This window comes from Gopherus evgoodei, chromosome 10 (assembly GCF_007399415.2).
Source record: "Gopherus evgoodei ecotype Sinaloan lineage chromosome 10, rGopEvg1_v1.p, whole genome shotgun sequence".
NCBI lineage: Eukaryota > Metazoa > Chordata > Testudines > Testudinidae > Gopherus > Gopherus evgoodei.
Window position 1 is genome coordinate 83640490 of NC_044331.1, and position 22910 is coordinate 83663399.

The window sequence follows — 22910 nt, forward strand, 5'->3', positions numbered from 1 at the left end:
ACCATGGAATTTACCCTTTATTATGCAACATCCTGAGGGTGCCTGCACTTGAGTGTGTCTTGGAGGCATATTTTAATTTGTACCCAGGTTCAGGGAGAGTGTTGCTAATAAATTCTTAATTTCTTCCTTCCTGCTTCCCAGATTGTTCTGCCTTTGTATACAGATGAGTAACAGAGAGCAGAGGAGAAACTGAAGGAGTCTCGGTGGTTCAAGAAGATAGATACTTGTAGGGCATGGAGGAGCCAATCCAAGTTCCTACGGGGGGAAGAAATTACTGACAGTAGTTGTGCCACTCATAAAAACCCGTCTACCTTCACTTCTTTCATAATGAAATGTTGGGAAATGGATGAGCACACGGCCCACTACATCTTGCTAAAATGAGAGGACTGTGAAGTTTCGCTGCAGGTTTCACTTACTCTGTGCTTTGTTCCTACAAAAATGATGTCCTGTACCCATGTAATCAAGCCTTCATTTTCGTATTTGCACACATCAGTGATACCCATCTCTGTCTCATACCTTCCAGGTTGAACTTTTTGCACCATGTATTTTCTTTTGCTCTTGAATTTAATTTCAGAGCTGTGCGGGGGAAGAAGTTGTGCTTTGGGAGAGAGAGGCTAATGCGGAGGAGTATGGAGTTTTAATGTGATGTAGCCAAAAGAGTCGTTGTCAAAGTTGCCTTTAATCCAGACAAGTTCTTCACTAGCTGGAGCCTGTGCCAAGTTATTAACAGCTGCCGTTCAGTTCTCCTCATGCCCCCAGTTAGAGCTAGAGAGCTCACTGTGGCTATGGAACACCTGGTAGGTAGTGCTGAGCCGGGCAAGGATGGGAGGGAGAGAGGACACAGGAGACTGGGTGCATTTGGCCAAGCAGCATTTCACTGCGCATCTTGTCTTGTTTAACCCAGGGACGGCTGGTGACTGATTGTGCTGAGGGGTTTAGTGCACAATTTCTGCAACTACTCATTCAAATCCTTCAGCGCTGTGCTCTGTTGTGGGTTGGTTCTTCTGTGAAATGTCAAATAATCCTGGTCTTGAGGGTGCAAACTCAGACACTGGAGTTTAAATTGTTGGCATGCACCAGTCTGCATGGGAAGTGCCTGTGTAAGATATTGCCTTAGGCATGTGACTGTCTCCTGCTTTCTGTAGCCAGGCCCGAGAAGAGCTTGCCACTGACTCCAGGCTTAGTGACTTTGCCTTTAGCTCAAGTGGTAGAAGCCTGTTTCCCTGCTGACGGCTACTGGGGCATGTCCGAGATTCACACCCCTCTGTGCTCAGTCTGCAGTGGCCATGAGTCTGCTATAGCCCCATCTACAAAGCCTGGGCTCTCTAGCTCAATCTCTAACAGCTCCTGGTTGTAGCTCTCCAGATCCTTGGTTCAGTCCCTGGACTGTCAGCCAGGATGATGATGGTCGTCACATCCGCATGTGGTGGTGTGTTTAAGCTTGAATACTCATTCTGCTCAGAATAGAAACAAGGTCATGTGACTTCTTTGACCACTAGGATTTCGCTAAACCATTCAAATTTCAAATATTCATGATCACTCTCCACAGTTCGTTTATCAACATGAGAAAATTGCAGTCTGGAAGCAGGAGGAGTCTCACTTCACGTCGTCTGCTGGTAGTTATTCACGTGGTTCTGCTAGGGACGTGCATTTGTTGATCAGAGAGAAGAGTGGTTGAATTTAAAAGCTCCCTTTTCTGTAAATGTAGGGCCCAGCTCCAGTGAAATGCTAAGCATCCACCCCGCTATACGCCATCTGTGCTTTTGTAAAGTGCAATCATTTAAACACGTGGGCTTTTAACAATACAGCCAAATACTTCCAAGCCTACTATTTTCAGCTCCCTCCTACATCCCCTAATCTTGTTTGCAATACTACATTGAACTCTGGGCTTAATACCTTGTGACATCTTGGTTTCTTTACTTTCACAATTTGCCAGTGTTCCTACCTTAGGTATCTGACTCAGAGTACCCTTAAGTCTTTGGTTTTCTTCAAGAGAGGCTGGTGTGAATGTTTTGTAAGATGGGAGTAAATATCTGTTCTTTTCAGTAAGCCAGTATATAGCTTGGAGCTGTACAGAAACCCTGAGGCTAACACTTTCACCCCTGGGCGCCTACAGTTAAATTAGTATTTAGGCATCCAAATCAAAGTGACTTTCAGCAAATTGGCCAGGCCACTTTGATTTCACTGCCTGTATACAGCCCCGATCCAGCAAACCATGTAAGCACATATATAACTCTAAGCACGAGTAGTCCCATAGACTTCAATGGCGTGACTTGCCTGTTTAAAGTTGGGCATGTTCTTAAGTGCTTTGCTGGATCAGGCCATGTAGATGGAATTTTAGGCATCCAGGTTTGAAAACATTTGGCCTTAGCATCCGGTGACGTATTTATTTGTGATCTTCCCACAGGGAAGACCTCCACACACAGGCCCTGAATCTGTGGATGGGTTCCTTGTGTAAAATAAATATAAAAGCTATAGAGAAGAGGAAGGGACAACTGCTTTCATAGTATGGCAAATTACTGAGCCTCTTGGGCTGGAGAAGAGTGTTCCTCCCACAAATTTCTTACTTGCCTACCCCTTTAAGGCTAAATCTCCATTATGCTGTACAGCTCTCTTTCTCTCCTGTAGCGTACATTCACTTCGAGAGAGGTGGGAGTCAGAGCATGGCAGGATGATTTATACATGAGGTAACTTCAGAGCATCTGACATCAGTGATGCTAAGTTAAGTAGAGGTGATCCACGCTTTCCATTAATTGTGTATGATGCTCATTCAGCTTTTCACGTCAGTGAAGTTGCACTGAAATACGATCGCTGTTGCTATCATGCAACAAGCAGTTCTTAAATTCCACCATGCTCTTGTTGAAAAATGACCTGCCTTAGAGGGTTGTGGGTGACTTTTTGCTGAGAAATAACTGACTAATGCTGTTAATTCTGGCTGCCGATAGAAAACAACATTTCTGAAAAACTGCTCTGATAGGAGGCTAATTAGGCCTGTCTTACGAAGAAATAGAAAATGAAATGTAATGATCCATCATGTTTCAGTGCACCTGTGGAAAAGCCTCATATCCTGATGTAACTAGTTACAAGCTTTACATTTGCCTTTTGATTGACATTTTCACTGCATTTTCTTTGCAGTTTGCTGCTTCGTTGTACACAAGCGGTGCCATGAATTTGTTACTTTCTCCTGCCCGGGTGCTGATAAAGGTCCTGCTTCTGATGTAAGTAAATTCAGCAGCTGATCTCCTGTTTATGGGTTTGCAATATGAAGTCATGGAGGGAGACACTCGTGAGCCAGATTGCCAGTAAAAATTTCAACCTCTGCTTGAAATTATGAGGGCAGATCTTGAATGCAAATTGCCCCTCAATAAACATTCTGTTTGTCTCTTGTATGCACAACAAAGCTTTTGAGAAAAGATTCTGCTGACTCTTTTGGTGGATAATGGTTTCGCCAGCGAAAAATGTTGCCCTTTCACATGATCCTCGAATTTCAGCACTATTAGTCATGTAAACTATTTGTATATTTTTGAGGTTTTATAATAAAGACTTTCAGATGGGTGGTCACTTGTTGCCAATTGAGACAGAACCACCTCAGTGTCACAGAAGAAGTGCTGAGGCTTGAGCAGAGTGTTGGGAACCTGAGCTGTCATCCCATCTGCCTCTGGTACCTTGACTAAGTTACTGCCTCAGTTCCCCATCTGTAAATTTTTCATCTTTAATATACCTCCTGCACTGGCTAACCTGTAGTTCCAAGGGTTAATTAACCCTTGCCAAACACTTCTAAGTGCTAAAATAGCTATTCGAATCTTGCTATAGAAGACCTTGTAGACTGTTCTGTTGTCCCTAGTGATACTTCTTAAACATCTACCCTAGCTGAAACAGCTGATCGTTTCATCATTTGTCACACTGATGAACTAACTGTCAGAGGATGAGTTGTAGTTTTTAAAGATCTATCTTTAGTGGGTGGCTAATCTACAGGGTTTCCTCTGAGCCCTAAAGACTCTATTGATCCTGACCCCTCTTCATCACCTTAATTATCATGCCACAATCCAGTCACTATTAAAAGTGCTAGCCCTATCCACTACTCCAATATTTGATGAGAATTCACCTCTGTTTCAATTTAGACTCTCTTGGTCATTAATATACAAAGTCATCCCTGATTATCTTAATGCCATGGGTGTTTACCAGAAAAAATACATATTTTTCAAGAATCTCAATTACAATATTAGCCCTCAGATTTAATTAAAATTATGCATATGTTTGTCAAACCCTCTCCTGCCCCCAGAAAAAAACATTTAAATCAATTTCACACTTCCCTTTTGCTTTGTATGGTCAGCCTTGCACCAATCACTGTAACTTTCCCAGGAAGGAATGACATGAAGTTGACAAGGCAACAGTATCCAGTATAATTGCTTACTGAAAAATAATAGAACAATTAAAGTGTGAAAATTTGCCACTTTTAAAGCCATCTCCTGACAAACTATAGTGGTGGTTTAAAGAATGATTTACATTTTTCTTGGTGAATCCTGATGTCTACGAGGAAGACAGGCAGTGTGAGGCACAGTCAGGCATGGAGCAGTCATGTAAGATTCCCTGCAGTTATTTTTGCCAATGCGCTTCAGGCCTGGCTGGAAGGTCTAACTTTTTTACCATGGAAACTGATTAATTTCAGCAACTGCTACAAGAAAGGAGATTGAACTGGAGACACTACAGTGCACCAGAATTCTAGTTAAAAATAGAAACAGTGGGAGCAGGAGGCTAAAGTTTAACCAAATGTGGTGGCTAAATATACATTCTGTTGCCACTAGAATCTGAAGTGAGGAATAACGAGATTGCATGCTGAGATTTATAAAGGGCACCTTTCTGCATCATGTCATGGGACTGTGGCCCTTCCCGTGAAGGGCTCTGTCACTGAATCTAACAGAGGCATGCGCACACATCCCAGAGCACTGTGGCCCCTTTACAAATGGAGCTGTAATGGCAGGTCAAATGCTGGCTCCTAGTTGTAGTGGGTGGGGGTTCCCCTGAGAGGGGGAGACCCAGACTGTGGGAGTACTGCCAGGGGACGGCACCCAGTTAAAGGGGCACTGGGGCCTGAGAGGGACACAGGGGCCAAGCGACAGCGGGACGGAGGCTGCATGAGCTAATTCCCTGAGAGACCAGCAGGAGGCACCTCGGGTGAGTCCCGCATGCTTACATGCTAACTTCTCTATGCCGTCAGTAGCACACTTCAGGATATTGTGTAACACAGAAGTGTACTTGACCCCGGTCCTTCAGCTTCAAAGAAGGCCCTTGATGCAGTATGTTCAGTTTTAATGACCGATGGTTGGTGAATAAGAAGGATGGTGCTGGAGAAGCGAATGCAGCTTTCACATTTTCAGCAGATCCAGGGTCCTGCCAAAGGGCTGAAGGCTACGAAGAGTCTGGTTAGGCTCTTCCTATATCTGGCCCTGGGTTAGCTGGTGTCAATACCTGCCAGTTATATGCCCCCCACTGAATAGTACAGGCCCCACGGCTGTAAGGGATAGAGGAGGAGCCTGGCAGAACTGATGTTTTGGGGCCTCCACACACTGGAGGATTAAGTGTAAATACACGAAAACTTGTAACTTAAAAAAACCCCAACTTTGAAATAGCAGTGCTTCGAGTGTTGCTTCCTATATCATGCAGCTCTGTGGGGACTGCTTTATCCGTGGGCTAGCAGGTAACTCAGCCACTCTCCTGGTCACTTTTTTCCCCTGTGTTTAGCAGATCCTGTTTCACGTACAGTGCCCTGGTGCTTGGAAGTACGTGGATTAGTGCTCTGATTGTTTGTTTGTACACCGAGTGCAATACTGGTACTAGAATGCTGGTAACACCATGCTGGCAAAGCACTCAAGTGTGTGTGTGGCTATATGGGCAAAGCTAAACTCTGCACTGGGTTAATAAAACCTCCCCTAGGAGTGAAACAAACTGCACCAGGAAAAGTGCAACTTTGCTTTTATAGCTGTGTCTACGCGATGGGTTTCTGCTGGCACCTCCATGCTGGCTGGAGACCACCCCTTACTACCCCCCTGACTGGCAGACCGGTGCCCACAGAAGGCTGTAGAGTGGAACTGGCCTTATATAAACTTTGCAGTTGAGTTGTAGATAAACCTTCTATCCAGCATGCTCGGTTTGTTTGGGGGAGTTTCCCATGGTGTCTAGTGTTGCTTTCTTTCAGAACTGGAGGCTATTTTTCTGGCCCATGCAGACTTCAGTTTTGTGGATGTGTGTTTTGCAGAAAGAGACACATTTTGTTTCCTCTGGACAGTGCAGGGGTGACTCGATCGCAGTCCAGACTACCTACGTGGGGGACAAATATTTGATAATGGGCTTCAGTCTAGCAGATAAAGGTCAACAAGAGCCAATGGTGGAAGCTGAAGTTAGACAAATTCAGAATGGAAATAAGGCATAAATCTTAACTGGGAGGGTAGTGAACACTTGAAACAATTTACCAAGGAACGGGATGGGTAGAAAAATTGCTGGTGATGGAGAAGTGAGGTTCGGTGTTTTTCTAGAAGATCGGCTCTAGTGTAAACAGGAGTTAGTTTCGAGCAGTTCTCTGGCCTGTGCTAGTCATGAAGTCAGACAAGAAGATGACAATGGTCCCTTCTGGCCTTGGAATCTAGGAATCCACAGCACAACCTGTCTAGTAGCCAAAGTATCTAGGGACAAACCTCATTTGTCAGACTACTGCTGTCTTGGTTGGAAGCTTTCTTCTATATGGGAGAAACTCACTAATTACTGTCAATTTGCTAATTACTGAATGTTATGAATTAGTGAGTGGAGGGAGAAGGGAAATACAATAAGGAAACCAGCGCCAAACAGACTAATGATCTACAAGAACAGCATTTTGCAAACCATTAGCCTGTGTAGGAAGGCAGAAGAGGCCATTATGGTCATCTAGTGTGAACTTCTGCATAACCCAGGCCATAGAATTTCACCCGGTGATTCCTACCACAAGGTCAGCGACTTACAGGCGTATCTTTTAGCCGTCCGATCTTCCTAGTGTACTGGGGATTTTGTGAAAATACTGGAGTCTTGATCTGTGATGTCATTGTAATACCCTGCTATTTACTATGTGGAGAGGGGGTGGGTGTATATGGAGGGGGGGGGGCGTGTTTCTGTGAATTATAAGGCATGTGGATCAGTTTGTGGATACAACAATATGAAACTCAGTAATGACAAGGGCAAAGTACTTCACTTAGGAAGGAAAAATCAACTACAAAATGGAGAAGAACAGGTCAGGCAGTAGCACTGCTGGGGAAGGGTAAAGTGGATCATAAATTGAATATGAGCCAACAGTGTGAGGCAGTTGCAAAAAAGGTAATATTGTTGGGTGTATTGACAGGAAGGTCCTGTATCAGACATAGGAGATAATTGTCCCACTCTACTCAGAACTGGTGAGGTGTCAGTAGAGCCCTGTCCAATTCTGGGTGCTGCACTTTAGGAAAGTTGGGAACAAACTGGGAAGAGTCCAGAGGAGAGCAGCAAAAATTTGAAGCGGTTTAGAAAACCTGACCTATGAGGAAAGGTTAAAAAGAATGAGGCACATTCTCTGGAAGCGTTTCCTGAAGTTTAGCTAAAATCTTATTTTTTTTATTTCACTTCATCCCCTTCCTTTCAAATCTTCTCCCTCCTTGGTGTTTACACCATTCAGATCCATATCTATTAACACAACAAAGGGAAGAAGAGCTAGAGCAAGTGTGGGGAATCGCATATGAAGTGTGTTTATCAAATTATAGTTGACATTTTTGCCCAGCATGAAAGTGTCTAATTGAATTCAGTCAGCCAAGCAATCTCTCTAACAGGGCTTCTGTGCGCACACACCTATTCAGATGCCTTTTAATTTTAGCATTAAGCAATGGGTAGATGAAATTGCAGAGATACCTGCCTGTCTGTTCCCGTGAGCAGTATAGTGTACACTTCCTCTGTCCCTTCTTGTAGCCAGCTTTGCTGCATGATAATCTGAGGGCTTTTACTACTACTTGCTGAAAGCTATGCAATTTCATATCCAGTGTAGCTCTAGCTTCAGTGTTCAATTCCTCAATCTTTTGGTCTCCTCTCACTGGGCAAACGCTGAAGGAAATGGGAAGATATGAGGCCTAATCCTGCTGGTTTTAATCTAACTCTCCAGCAGACCCAACTGAGCACGAGCCCTGTAAACAGAGAGGGTTTTACATATAAATAACATTTTATAATGTATTGTGACAGACCCAGGCCAGTGGGGTCCAGGAGTCTGGTAGAGGGCAAATATACTGGTCACTGGCTGAGTAGTTTTCTGTTCCCTGAGTGACCAGAGCAGGGGCTGCACTAGAGTAATCAGGAACCTGCTAGAACCAATTAAGGCAGACAGACCGATTAGATCACCTGCAGCCAATCAAGGCAGGCTAATCAGGGCACCTGGGTTTAAAAAGGAGCTCACTCCAGTCAGGTGAGGAGAAGCCAGAGGAGAGGAAGTGTGTGTGAGGAGCTGGGAGCAAGAGATACAAGGAGCTGAGACTGAGAGGCTGTGCTGCTGGAGGACTAAGGAGTACAAGCGTTATCAGACACCAGGAGGAAGGTCCTGTGGTGAGGATAAAGAAGGTGTTTGGAGGAGGCCATGGGGAAGTAGCCCAGGGAGTTGTAGCTGTCACACAGCTGTTACAAGAGGCACTATAGACAGCTGCGATCCACAGGGCCCTGGGCTGGAACCCGGAGTAGAGGGCGGGCCCGAGTTCCCCCCAAACCTTCCAACTCCTGATCAGACACAGGAGGAGTTGACCCAGACTGTGGGGAAGATCACTGAGGTGAGCAAATCTGCCAATGAGCGCAGGACCCACCAAGGTAGAGGAGGAACTTTGTCACAGTACTTACAGAGAAATCTTTAAAGGTGCCTTCTGAATTGTGCCCATCTTGTGTGCAGAGGCAGCTTCTGTGCACAGAACAAGTCTTCCCATACACACAAAGGTACTTGCATTGCAAAATTGTGTAAGCGTGCGCAGATGTCTGTGCACCCTCGCATGCAAGTTTTGTCACTTGTAGCATGTTCTGCCAATGTTGATGCTGGAATCTGCTTTGGAAAATTCGGTGCTTTCTGCTGGTAAACAAAGGTCTGTTAAGTGCTCAATGTTGATGATTGACTGGTGCACCATCGCCATTGCAATGGTGTACTTAGCATACGAGTTGGGACAGCCATTACCTAATAGGATGTACCCTACAAATGTATTATTTGTATTTCTTTGTTGACTAGTTCCCACAACATTGGCATTCATTTTTACTCATCTGAAATTGTTTGGAGTAGTAATATAGAAAATGACCATATGCTTTTAAGAGTCTGGCAACAAAGGCAAAATATTTGCTTCAAAATAACCTCAGAGGAAAACGTTTCAATCTGTGGCTTTTGTTGTTGGGTTTTGATTTTGAAACAAAAAAGCAATTTGAGCTTTCAGCCCCACACTGCAAGTCAACCTGCAGATGCACAAATAAACGGCCACAGAGGATGAGGAATGTGCTGGGGAACAACAGATGTACGTTGCACCTCCAAAGATTTGCTATCGGTTTTTCTTTGCCTCTTTGGAAACCAGTAAACTGGAACTGCTTACACACAACAGCTGAGTGTTTTCGATCCATGGAAGACGCACGGAGGTTGTAGAGCCCTTCCTCTAGGAGACCGAAATAATTGAAGGTAGCCAGGAGGCACAGCTACAACAGAGATGAAAAGGAAGGATTTGGAAAAGGGCGAACCGCTTAACCTCATTTTCTTAAAATATTTCCGATGAAGTTTGGCAGTGGGAGAGCAGTGAAAGCTTTGGGCCGGATCCCACCACCTGTACTCATCTTGGCCTTGCTTGTGAGCTGACCTTGCCTACCCGCAGGCGAAGGGGGAGGAGGTCAGGTGCACCTTGCCCCTTTGTGTGGGCTGCTCACATTACAGGTGTGTGAGTGGGAGAAGGGATAAAGCAATCAGTGGAGAGCTGCTAGTGCCCTCCTGGCCAGGGTGCTGGGCATAGGCTGGGCTTTGAGTGCCTCTCCCCAACCAAAACCCCCCACATGCCAGCCGGGACGGCTGAGCCAGTGTGGAGGGGGAAGGAAGCGATATCAGGAAAAAGGTTCATGCAGCTTCTCTCTCCAGCGGCCCTGCCCTCGGTCTGCCATGGAGCAAGGGGGAAGAAGCAACCTGGTCAGTTGAATGACAGCATGGTCTGCTCTGGGCCAGCACAACGGCAGATCTCTCTTTACAGAGCGGCGCCTTACTGTAGCAGTAGCCCGTTTGGTTTCATTTTGAGAAGAGTCCTGGAGAACTAGAGAGGAACCAGAGGGTTTGGGTGGAGAGGAGGCAGATATGATACTGGTCTGGAAGGGAGAGATCTAGACTCTGCGCATGTAGAGAATCTAATCCTTCCCTAGTGTAGGGCAGACAGGAGAATCTGAGCAGCTAGAGGGCAATGAACAATAAAGAAAAGGGTTTTTTGAAGAGCCACTCCAGGTTCTCCTGCAATTCTCCCCTGTCTCTAACTTCTCTCTCCCTCCCTCCCCTGCTTCACTATGTTAGCATCTACTCCAGCCCCCTTTTCACTTTCTCAGGAAGCTCTTCTGGTAATACTTAGTTTTCAGCCACTCTTGTCAATCATGCTGGGCAGTCACTTTGGCGAGGTGAGGAGGGGACTACATGGCTCCTAAAAGAGCTTTCCTTATGCCTTGCTGTGAAAAGCGGCCAAGCGGCAGATTGCAGGCTCCCTGTGGGCTGCCTTTCCCTAGGAAGGCGATGTCTAAAATAAAACTAAATTGCTATGTTTCAAGAGCAAGTGTTTGATGCCAGGGTGAGTGTGGAAAAAGATGCCCAAGTCTTCTATTGCCTGCCAGTCGCCCAGGCTGGAACATCATCTCAGAATATCCACTGCAGTTAGTTAAGCGGGCAGGTAGACATGGAAAGGCCAACCCAGCTGGCATTAATTAATATTTAATGTTATTTCTGCAAATAAAGAGCAGATGACAGTTTCTTGGGCTCTTCAAAAGGAAGCAACACTTCTCCTTTTGTAGTTGAATTTTGCACTTGGCCCAGCCTTCTAGCAGGCTTTTATGTCTTGTATGTGCATCCTGACAACTATCACTTTGCGATGGCTGGGGAATGCACACAGGGCAAACTTTCTGTTCCTCATGCTGTGGAGAATCAAGCTTCTTACAGGCGTTTCGTTTTTAAGGAGCTTTAAGACACAAGGCTGAGAAATATTTCCACAGATGGGAATATCCCAGCCAGACCAGGAATCAGTTGAGGGCACCGGGTTCATTTTGAACCAGTGAAAAGCTAAAGGTTTCCTTTTCCCTAAAGATGTTGCTAATACGCCTGCCATCATTCTAGAGCAACCTACGATTATGTCAGACAATAAGGTCTGGGTTGTAGCGATTCAGTTGTGCATTTTTATGGTAATGCAGCTATCTGGTAACAGGAAGATTTCATTGGCTTTTAATAACTGCGAGAAGAAGGGCAGTCACTTAACTGACTGGGAATGTCAAATGTTGGATTTGCTTAAACCTGGCATCTGACATGAAAAACTCTTGGGATTACTCTTTGTAACAGGCCATATGTCTCCTGCTGAGACATAAGAAAGATTCATGGTGCTGCACCGCACCAACTTGCTTTCAGATAACAAGGTTACCACCGAGGTCACTAAACTAAACAAATGTTCCGGCTAATAGTGATTTGCAGGCCAGCTCAGCAAATGGTATTTAGCACAGTTTGAACGTTGATCGCTGAAGTATGTAAGATGGGTGAGATGTGCAGGCATTTCTGTGGTGCTCCTCATGCTGGCCATGGAAATAGGAAGGCAACTGACTGTAGCTGGCTTTGGCTGTGTCTGCTGCTCTGTGTGGAGCTGAAAACCAAGCTGTCATAAACAGATAGCTAAGGGTTAATGTCTCTTACACCTGGAAAGAGGTAACCTGAAGCACCTGACCAGAGGACCAATCAGGAAACCAGACTTTTTCAGGTCTGGGTGGAGGGAAATTTGTGTCTGAGTTCTTTGTCTGGTGCCTGTCTCTCTCTCGGCTATGGGAGAATTTCTGTCTCTTGCTTTCTAATATTCTGTTTCCCAGTTGTAAGTACAAAAGATCAGATAGTGATTTATATGTTTTTTTGTATTTTACATGTGTGTAGTTGCTGGAGTGTTTTGAATTGTATTCTTTTTGAATAAGGCTGTTTATTCATATTTCTTTTAAGCAATTGACCCTGTATTTGTCACCTTAATACAGAGAGACCATTTTTATGTATTTTTCTTTCTTTTTACATAAAACTTTCTTTTTAAGACCTGTTGGAGTTTTTCGTTAGTGAGGAACTCCAGGGAATTGAGTCTGTGCTCACCAGGGAATTGGTGGGAGGAAGAAGTCAGGGGGAAATCTGTGTGTGTTAGATTTACTAGCCTGACTTTGCATACCCTCTGGGTGAAGAGGGAAGTAATTCTGTTTTCCAGGACTGGGAACGGGGAGGGTGGAATCCCTGTGTTTAGATTCCCGGAGCTTGCTTCTGTGCATCTCTCCAGGAACACCTGGAGGGGGGGAAGGGAAAAGGTTTATTTCCCTTTGTTGTGAGACTCAAGGGATTTGGGTCTTGGGGTCCCCAGGGAAGGTTTGGGGGGACCAGAGTGCCCCAAAACACTAATTTTTTGGGTGGTGGCAGCAGTACCAGGTCCAAGCTGGTAACTAAGCTTGGAGGTTTTCATGCTAACCCCCATATTTTGGACGCTAAGGTCCAAATCTGGGACTAGGTTATGATATGGTGTGCAGTGGTGAGATAGATAGAATCCAGAAGCCAGTAGGAATATTATATTTTTCTTTTCTCTGCTAGGGCTTTTAAGCAGAGAGAAACAGTTTGGTTTTAAAAGGGAACCAGAGAGAATTTTTTTTTTCTGTTCTCTCTGGCAGTTGTAGCTTGCATATTAAGCAAGGAACCATTAAGGAGCTATTACGGGTCTTTTGTCAGACAATAGCACTCCCATTAGGGGGCAATTACCAGCACAATACACATGCAAATAAAGTGTTTTTTCTGGTTTACTTTACATTGCAAAGATTAGCTAGAGGAAGACAGGGAAAAAGGCACTGTTGCTAGGCAGACCCCAGGAGGCAACAGAGCCTGCAGTTCAGACAATAAACACCAGAGGGCACCCCAACACAAGAAAACAAGAACCATGCCTTCGCACAGCTAGAAAGATGAGCCTGTGAAATGTTGCGGCCCTGATGTATATACATTGATGACTGTCAGAATCCACTGCAGCTTTTCCAGATGTTTAAATGAGCACAGAACCTGAACAAAACAGTTTTTTTCAAAAGTGACATTAAAACTCTGAATCCCAGCCCTAAATTTTAAACCTCAACAGTGAAGCAATAAATCTTCATCTTAAATATCTCTCTCTGAAGACAGCTTAAGGAAAGTGCAACATAACAATATCTCCTCTGCCAGAGAATGGGTTACCTTTGACTGACATTTTAGAGAAATTTACAGCTCCTGGTGTCTGCAATTGTAATGCGTAACAATATCTGAAGTTAGGGCCACTTCAACAGAAGCTGTAAATAAAGGCCATGAACGTTGGATAGAAATTCCGACTCTTCACCCCAGGCAATCTTGAAACTAGCTTGTTTTGAAATTAGCGTGCGCCTTGCTTTCATCACTGGGAATGAGACAATACTATTTCCAGCGTGACAGCCCACAGCCAAGTAATCTTACAGAACAAATCTGCCTTTGGTCGCTCTATTTTTTTGAGTAGCTTGAGATCTGGGGAAACCCTGGTTCCAATCTGCAAAGCACTTAAGTTTGTTCTTAAAGATAAGCGCACACATGTATGTCCATTTAAGTCAGTGGAGCTACTCAAGCACATACTTAACTTTTAAGCGTGTGAGTAAAGACTTAAATGGAACTACTAAAGCATGTGCTTACAGTTAAGCATGAGCGCTTTGCAGGATTTGGGGCCTGTGTGTATGCTGCACATAACCACAGAGAGAAGCTGAAAATTCTTTGCAAAGAATTTAAAACAAACAAACAAAAAACCTGAGGGAGAGAAAAATGTCTAGAGGTCTCTTTTCTTATGGTTTTGTTAATGTCCCTGTTTACGGTGTCATCTGCTCTCTTTGGTCTATTTATGTTTGAACCTCCTTGCAGAGAAAAAAGTGTGTTTTAACCTTCCAGGGCATGCAGAAAAATTCATATTCAGTATCAATGTCTGGGAAAAGGGATCATTATACAGAGATGGCAATGCCTTTAAATAACTATTGGTCACTTCACAGAATAGGGAATGAAGCTCTGGTTGTAGGCTCTGGCACTGGAAACATCAGGGCTTCTGCTACATTTATCATGGTGCATGCATCACTCTGAAGTGTAAGTCTTTCAAAAATGTCTCTGTGCTGTTATGTCATTGTGTGTGTCCATGGGTTGTGAGATCCAGTCATATGAGCAGCATACAAGCAAATCTAGAGTCAGTTATTAAAACAGTGGCTGAAGACAGCTTCTTTTTTACAATCTATTGAATTATCTAGTTCAGTTCAAATTTGTGCACCACAGAAAGGATAGAAATCTGCGGTGCTTTTGATCCTGGATTCAGACAGTATGCTCAGCCGGTGTTCAGCTTTGCTATGATCATAAATGGAAAAACTGTAATTTGGTTTTTTGCTAACAGCCTGCAACCTAAGTGACACACAAGCTACATTTAAAGCATGCAGGTTGCAAAGTCAAGTGCTCAGAATTTAGGAAATGCTGGAATTGTGGTTGTCTATGTAGAAGGCTGTACAGGGAGGTCAGTAGGGGCTAGGAGCATGTTCAGTGCACTTGGTATGTGGAGAGTTTCCATAGGTGAGGGACATGCTCACTGCAGATGGAATGTGAGATGAATGGGAGAACAACAACCAGCAAAGAAAGCATGGGGGGAGGAAGAAGACCTCAAGAAAGGATGTGGAAGACTGAGGATACAATGGAAAGACTATCAAGAGAAGTTTGAAGAACAAAGGGCTGGAACTCCAAGACCTACAAACCCGTGTGCGCCATAGACCGAAAGGAGCAATGAAGATTTGTGGGCACCTCTGACCCCTCCCCCATTGTAAATGGGAAAAGGAGTTGAGAAGTGAAGTGATGAGCTAAACAAATTGAAGATGTGTATGACTGTGGTTTTCATGATGGCCTGCTGAATAGATAGCCACTGTTATACATGGTCTCGTGAAATCCTAGAGAACAGAGAAGCTTTCTTTGCTGGTTGTTCTTCTTCTCCCCTTCTTATCAGGTGGGGTGTCCAGCCCACCTCAACTGGGCGCCCTCTGGCCTATCACTAAGAGCCCCAAGTTAGTCTTCCTTCGATGTCTTCTGTGCACAATCTGTTTACCTGACATTCTCCTCAGTATGTTGTTTTCTACTACCTGTATTATCCTTTCTTTCATCTCCTTAGGACCCACTGTTTGGAAGCCATAGAGCAGGCAGGGGCAGACACCCACAGCATATCCTTTTCCTTCCCGTTTTTTTACCTAATTGCTTGTCCCACAGTACTCCTGCCACCTTTTTTACAGCCACCCAGGAACATTGGGTTCTTCTCTTCAGTTCTCCTGGTCTCTCTCTCTCTCAGTGTAGCTCAAAGTTTTAATGAATTATTTATAGATGATATTTGACTCCAATTAAGAGCCATCATATTTTTGCTACTGTGGAGGCACAGGGGTTGCTGGGAAAGGAGTTGGTATAGTGAAATATGGACTGCCCTTGTAATACAAAAGCTTTTCTACCAAATATGTACACAAGAGATGTGCCAGAAAGAGGATAGGGATTTGGAAGTTTGGTTGCCCATCTTGGTGTACTCCGAGAAGAAGGGCTCCCCAGCCAGCGAGCCTGAACCTTTAGGCAGGTTCTTTGAATATTAATCTGCTCCTGAGTAAATAATATATGAGGTAGTGTGTTAACATTTTACTGTAACTTTGCCTCAATTAAGAAAGTCTTTAAAATAATGTTGTGTGCCTTTCCGTCACGCTAAATTCAATTACAACAAAACCATCTCAAACTCAGATTGGGGTCTAGTGAGCTTTTTCCAAATGAGGTTCTGAGGTTTACACTGATTAAACAGTAAAATAAGCTATTTTCCTTTTGTGCTATTCAGATGTGGAGGATTTTATTCCATGTTAGGCACAGCACGAATTTGTATCTGTCGTATCCCCCTGGGATATTGGCTGCCTGAGTACTGTAAGTGTTTGAAATCTATCATGTGAAAATATATTCACTTGCTGGAGGCTTCATGAAGTGGTCTCAGGGACAAGTCTGTGACCATCTGTTTGACATCTTGGCACTAAAATATTCTAGTGTTTACTTTTTTAAAAGGGCAAGTAATATCATGTTTGCTGCTATCACATTGTTCACTCTGCTTGTGTGTTCTCCGCCTTCCCCCACCTTGTGTCTATTTTGTCTATTTTGATTGTCAATTCTCTGGGGCAGCAGCAATTTGCTGCTTTTTGTACAGTGCCTGTTCTTGGTTGGTTAATGAGCAGTAAGTGATGATGGAACAGCATTTTTGATTGGTGCACCTATAAATGAAACAAATTTCAAAACACCTCTAAAATTTCACTTGTTGAAGCAGGCTTCCAAGGAGTTAGAATGCTGCTAGAAATTATGCAACAGTGAATGAACACACCAACCGCTCAGTCTTGCCCAGAACATGGTCTGTCCTCTTTCTACACAGCATAACCTACGTTAAAGGGAACCTTCAATGATGGGAGTAATAGGCCTTGTGTACACTGGCGCTTTACAGCACTGCAACTTTCTTGCTCAGGGGTGTGAAAAAACAATCCCCTGAGCGCAGCAAGTTCCAGCGCGGTAAAGCACCGGTGTAAACAGTGCCCCAGCTAATGCCCACGGGGAGGTGGAGTATCTGCAGCGCTGGGAGAGCTCCCTTGCAGCCGCACAGCGCTCCCGCTGCAGCGCTTTGAAGTGCGAGTGTGGTCGCAGCGCCAGGAGGGAGCTCTCCCAGCGCTGCAGGTACTCCACCTCCCCGTGGAGATTAGCTTACAGCGCTGGGAGCCGCGCTATTTACACTGGCGCTTTGCAGTGCTGTAACTTGCTGCGCTCAGGGGGTGTTTTTTCACACCCCTGAGCGAGAAAGTTTCAGCGCTGTAAAGCGCCAGCGTAGCCAAGGCCTTCGCGCTGGCGCCGCGACCACACTTGCACTTCACAGTGCTGCCACCCATAGTAAAATGTGTCTATCTTAAAGCCAGAGTCCCTATCCTTGCCACTTGGCTTTCCCTTAAGCTTCCTTGCTCTATTTGCTTTCTCTTGGAGATATTTCTCAGTTAAGGTGTATTTCTAAATCCTGTCAGATGCCTCCTCTTAGAGGCTTGTGTTAGTCAAACCATCTAGCATTAGGTGTGAGCTGCTATTGTGTCTGAGCACAATAGCAGCATCTCAGGCTCGGTTTCACCAGTATCCTAATGAAGCTTAAGGGTGCAGATACTTTGGGCTTTTAAATGCCACAGGCACAGTGGCCTCACAAGTTGGCATTTATATACCTGATGCACATTCCGAGATTGCAGAACCAGAAGGGACCATTGTGATCGTCTAGTGTGACCTCCTGGATAAAACAGGCCAGAGAACTTGCACCCCCAAATTCCTAGAGAATATCTTGATTTAAGAATCGTCAGTGATTGAAAATCCACCATGACCCTGGGTAAATTGTTCCAGTCGCGAATTACTCTCTCTCTTAAAAATATGTGCCTTGTGTCCAACCTGAATTTATTTAGCTTAAACTTCTAGCTATTGAATCCTGTTAAACCTTCCTCTGGTAGATTAAAGAGCCCATTGTTAAATACTTGTTCCCCATGTAGGTATTTACAGAGTGTAGTCAAGTTGCCCCTGAAACTTTTCTCTCGTAAGCTGAATAGATTGAGTTCCTTGAGTTGATCACTGTAAAACAGGTTTTCTAACCCTTTAATCTTTCTTATGGCTTTTCTCTGAACCCTCTCCAAATTATCCACATCCTTCTTGACCAGAACTGGACACCATATTCCAGCAGTGGCCACTCCAGTGGCAAATACAGAGGCAAAACTCTTTACTTCTACTTGAGGTTCCTCTGTTATGTATCTCAGGATCGTATTAGCTCTTTTTGGCACAGCATCACATTGGAAGCTCAAGATTATCCACCATGACCCACAAATCTTTTTCTGAGGCCATGTCTATATCTAAAATTTTGCAGCGCTGGTTGTCACAGCTGTATTAGTACAGCTGTATAGGGCCAGCGCTGCAGAGTGGCCACACTTACAGCAACCAGCGCTGCAAGTGGTGTTAGATGTGGCCACACTGCAGCGCTGTTGGGCGGCTTCAAGGGGGGTTCCGGGAACGCGAGAGCAAACCGGGAAAGGAGACCAGCTTCGCCGCGGTTTGCTCTCGCATTCCCCGAACCACCCTGCAAACCGCAGGGAAGGAGACCTGCTTGCTCGAGGTTCCGGGAACGAGAGAGCAAACCGGGAAAGGAGACCAGCTTCACCGCGGTTTGCTCTCGCGTTCCCCGAACCACCCTGCAAACCGCAGGGAAGGAGACCTGCTTGCTCGAGGTTCCGGGAACGAGAGAGCAAACCGGGAAAGGAGACCAGCTTCACCGCGGTTTGCTCTCGCGTTCCCCGAACCACCCTGCAAACCGCAGGGAAGGAGACCTGCTTGCTCGGGGTTCCGGGAACGCGAGAGCAAACCGGGAAAGGAGACCAGCTTCGCCGCGGTTTGCTCTCGCGTTCCCCGAACCACCCTGCAAACCGCAGGGAAGGAGACTTGCTTGCTCGGGGTTCCGGGAACGAGAGAGCAAACCGGGAAAGGAGACCAGCTTGATTACCAGAGGCTTCCTCCTTCCACGGAGGTCAAGAAAAGCGCTGGTAAGGGTCTACATTGGATTACCAGCGCTGGATCCTCTACACCCAAGACAAAACGGGAGTACGGCCAGCGCTGCAAACAGGGAGTTGCAGCGCTGGTGATGCCCTGCAGATGTGTACACCTTCAAAGTTGCAGCGCTGTAACTCCCTCACCAGCGCTGCAACTTTCTGATGTAGACAAGGCCTGAGTAATTCACTGCAGCACTCATCCTATTGTGGCTGGGAAAATGAAAGTACTCAACATGCTAGAGCAAAAAACAAACCTCATCTCCTCCCCCACCCCTCCCCCCTGACGGAAAAAACCTGCTTGTTGCACCTGAGCCCTTACATAGGGAATGAACGACATTGACAAGTGGATTAAATTGTTCTTTCAAATGCTGTAACAGAGATACTAGCAAAATTCTTCTTTTGCTTTGCTTAAGGTGCATCAGGGAAAACTAAATAGGTTAATTCTCCTGGAATTTTCTCTTGTGCATGCCCCCATTTGAATTTCTCCTTGCATGTTGCCCGTTACGAGTTCCTGTGCCAAACACTCACACTCTCTCTCTCTCCCCTCAAATCCTGTTTTTTTCTGAAGCTGTTCAATATTAATCCACCAGGGAAGTGTGTGAGCATGCCTTTGTTTTGTTATATATAAGACATGTACATGTGCATGCACACATTTCATTGCTAGATTATTGTACAGTATGTGTGTGTGTGAGAGATCCTTATATTAACTGATCTGCACTGTGATGACCTATTCTCCCCCACCCCCATCTCTGGTGTAAAGGTTGAACTGTATTTGCTGTAGGCTCCTTTTCCTCTGTGTCGTGTGCAGTTCTGAGCACAGTGACTAAGAACAAATATCTGAATCCGTTAAGATGAAAGCAGAATTCAGTTGAGCAAGTAGTCAACAATGTTGGTGTATTTTGCGTCCTAAATTCTTCTTGCATGTACTTTTAAATGGTTGGTCACACTGCTTTCAGATTCTGTGTCAAGCTCTGCATTCAGTTTTGGATCTAGTGAAAAATCTTAACCCTGGGAGCACATCTCAGAAATTTGAGGTGGTTTGTTGTTCAGTACAGTTGGGATAAGAACATAAATGCCAGAATGGGAGCAGCTGTCACCCAAGAGACTGATCGGCCCTGGTGGGCTTTAAAAGAAGCTGTCTCTAACAGTACAGGGACGTGTGTGTATGTGTCATGTTGCTTAGTGTATACAGGTTACGACCATGGGTCTCAGTGATAATGGTAATGGTGCCATATTGAAGCTGCGAGGTTTTCTCTTTCCTGGTGTACGTTATAAGTGGAACATGTCCTCATCTTTAGGGTCCCAGTAAACAAGATCTGTTACAGTTCTCATCTAGCCCCCAGCTGCCTGGTGTCCCCATGTGGTGCTACACGTGATGCCCTTTCAAACTGGTTCTGCTGGGACCATGTCTTTCATAAAGGCTTTCAGGAAGTTGGTTCCAGACCTGTGTCAGAGAGACGCTTTGTTTAGCATAAATCCTTTCTTTAGAAGAAGAGGGCCCTTGTTTTAAGCACAAAAAGTGATGATGTCTTTCCATTTATGCTACGAAAGCTTTTAGACATGGATTTTTGCTTCCCTCCAACCTCCCGAACTTCAATGACTCTGAGGAATAACTCTGTTCTGAACCCCCTGACCCTTTTGAATGGAAGAGGTGGCCTTTTTTTTGGTTCGGAGGAAAGTAGAAGCCTGCAGTATGGTTACTCTCGGGTTACTTTACTATGATGCAGAGCTTATATTTTGTGTGCATTCAGAAGAACAGACGCAGAATGCTCCCATCAACAGTTCTTTAACACTGTTATCAGAATTGGATGTAGAGATTTTGTTATAATGGAGGGGTCAGTATTTTCCAGTTCAATGTCATTCAGATTCTTAAAAGGCCTTCCTTAGGTTCTATCCCTATGTCGTGGATCCCCCTTCACCCTGAGACTTAAATATGGTTCTGACTAGGTTGGTGGGTTTGCCCTTGGAACTTGCTGCCCTCTGCTGCATCTCTCATTCAAAACAGCATTTTCTGGTAGCTATTGCCTCTGGGAAACGGGTGGTGGAGTTGTGTGTATTTGTGGCTGACCCTCCTGATAGTTTTTTATAAGGACAGATCCGCACCTGAAACTTCTGATGAAAGTACCATTGGCATTCCACCTCTACAAAGCCATGTGGTGATAACATTCTTTCCATTTCACTAGTATCTCTGGAGGATGTTAAACAGAAGCTACTAAAATTAGACATTTTAAAATCAGCAGGTACAAATAACTTGAATCCAGAAGCTTTAAACGTACTCTCTGGACCATTAATGTTGATTTTCAATAAGTCTTGGAGAAGTTCCAGAAGACTGGAACTTAGGCCAATGTTTAAAAGGGGTAAACAGGATGACCTGGGTAGTTATAGGCCTGTCCACCTGATATTGATCCTGGGCAAGATAATGGGCCAGATGATATGCGGCTTGATTAATTGACATGGGTTTATGGAAAATTGATCCTTTCAAACTACTGATACATATTTTTGATATGATTACAAGTTTGGTTAATAAAGGTAATAGTGTTAACGTAAGATGCTTAGATTTCTGTGAAGCTTTTGACTTGGTACCACACAACATTTTAATTAAATAAACTAGACCAATATCAAACATGGCACTCATGCATTAAATAGTGGTTAACTGATGGGTCTTGAAATGTAATTGTAAACAGATAACTTTCATCAAGAGGATGTGTTTCCAGTGGGGTCCCACAGGGATTGGTTCTTGGCCCTATGCCATTTAACATTTTTTTATCAGTGACCTGAAAGAACACATGAAATCATCACTGAAGTCTGCAAATGACCCACAACTTGGGGGAGTGATGGTTGCTGATACAGAGAGATCTGGATCGCTTAGTAAACTGGGTGCAAGCAAACAATATGCATTTTAATATGGCTAACTGTAGATGTATATGTCTAGGAACAAAGAACGTTGGCCATATTTACACCCGACTCTAGCCTGGGAAGCAGGGACTCTGAAAAAGATTTGGGGGTGGTGGTGGATAATCAGCTGAACATGAGCTCCCAGTGTGACGCTGTGGCCAAAAGAGCTAATGTGCTGCTTGGCTGCATAAATGGGGGAACCTCGAGAAGAAACAGAGAGGTCACTGATATGACTGCTGCTGGAATACGATGTCCAGTTCTGCTGCCCACAATTCAAGAAGGATGTTGATAAATTGAAGAGCCATGAGAATGATTAAGGAATTAGAAAAATGCCTTAGTGTTGGAATTATTAATATTAGAAGTTATCAATATTAATGTCAGAGACCACCAGACACTAATTTAACCATAAATTCCCTTATTAAATCCAAAGGCAGAATAGTATTTATGCAATTGCTCTAAACATGCCTAAAAAAACTAAATAGTAAGCCTTTTACTACAGCCAAACAGTAACACAACATTTGAGCATTTAATTTTACCAACTGGCCAGACCTAGGGAGAACCATCTCATCCGGGCATGATCCAGATCAGGTAGGGTCTGACAAAGAACCCTCAGATTCATGACTCTTTTTATACCCTTCAACAAACAAATGGTGTCATGACCAATGACATTTTAGCTAACAACTAATTTGAGACTATCCCCCCAATCTTCAGTTTTTATTCAAATGAAATTCAGATAACTGCTTTCAGCTACCTGAAAGGGGGTTCCAAAAAGGATGGATCTAGACTGTTCTCAGTGGTACCTGATGATAGAATAAGGAGCAATGGTCTCAAGTTGCAGTGCAAGAGGTTTAGGTTGGATATTAGGAAAAAATTAGGTGGTGAAGCACTAGAATGGGTTACCTAGGGAGGTAGTGGAATCTCCTTCCTTAGAGGTTTTTAAGGTTAGGCTTGACAAAGCCCTGACTGGGATGATTTAGTTGGGAATTGGTCCCGCTTTGATCAGGGGCTTGGACTAGATGAGTTCCTGAGGTCCCTTCCAACCCTGATATTCTATAAGTTTGACAACCTCCTTTTTTCCCCGAGGTCTTTCCTCTTTATCTCTTCCTCTCCTGCCCAACAGTGTATTTTGTTGCACTTGGTTC

The 22910-nt window shown here is 44.5% G+C and overlaps 1 protein-coding gene across 5 annotated transcripts in view; it reads left to right on the plus strand.

Moving 5' to 3' along the window:
* PRKCB (protein kinase C beta) overlaps positions 1–22910 on the plus strand; it is a 254791-nt gene that overhangs the window by 91907 nt on the left and 139974 nt on the right. For 4 of the 5 annotated variants that reach the window (XR_004002305.1, XR_004002306.1, XM_030577510.1 and 1 more), the window contains exon 3: positions 3136–3218. The exons of the other annotated variant lie outside the window; for it this stretch is intronic. Coding sequence is in view for 2 of the 4 variants with exons in the window: in XM_030577510.1 (XP_030433370.1) it covers positions 3136–3218 (83 nt within the window). In the remaining 2 variants the exon portion in view is untranslated. The remainder of the gene's footprint in view (positions 1–3135; positions 3219–22910) is intronic. 5 annotated transcript variants of the gene reach the window in all.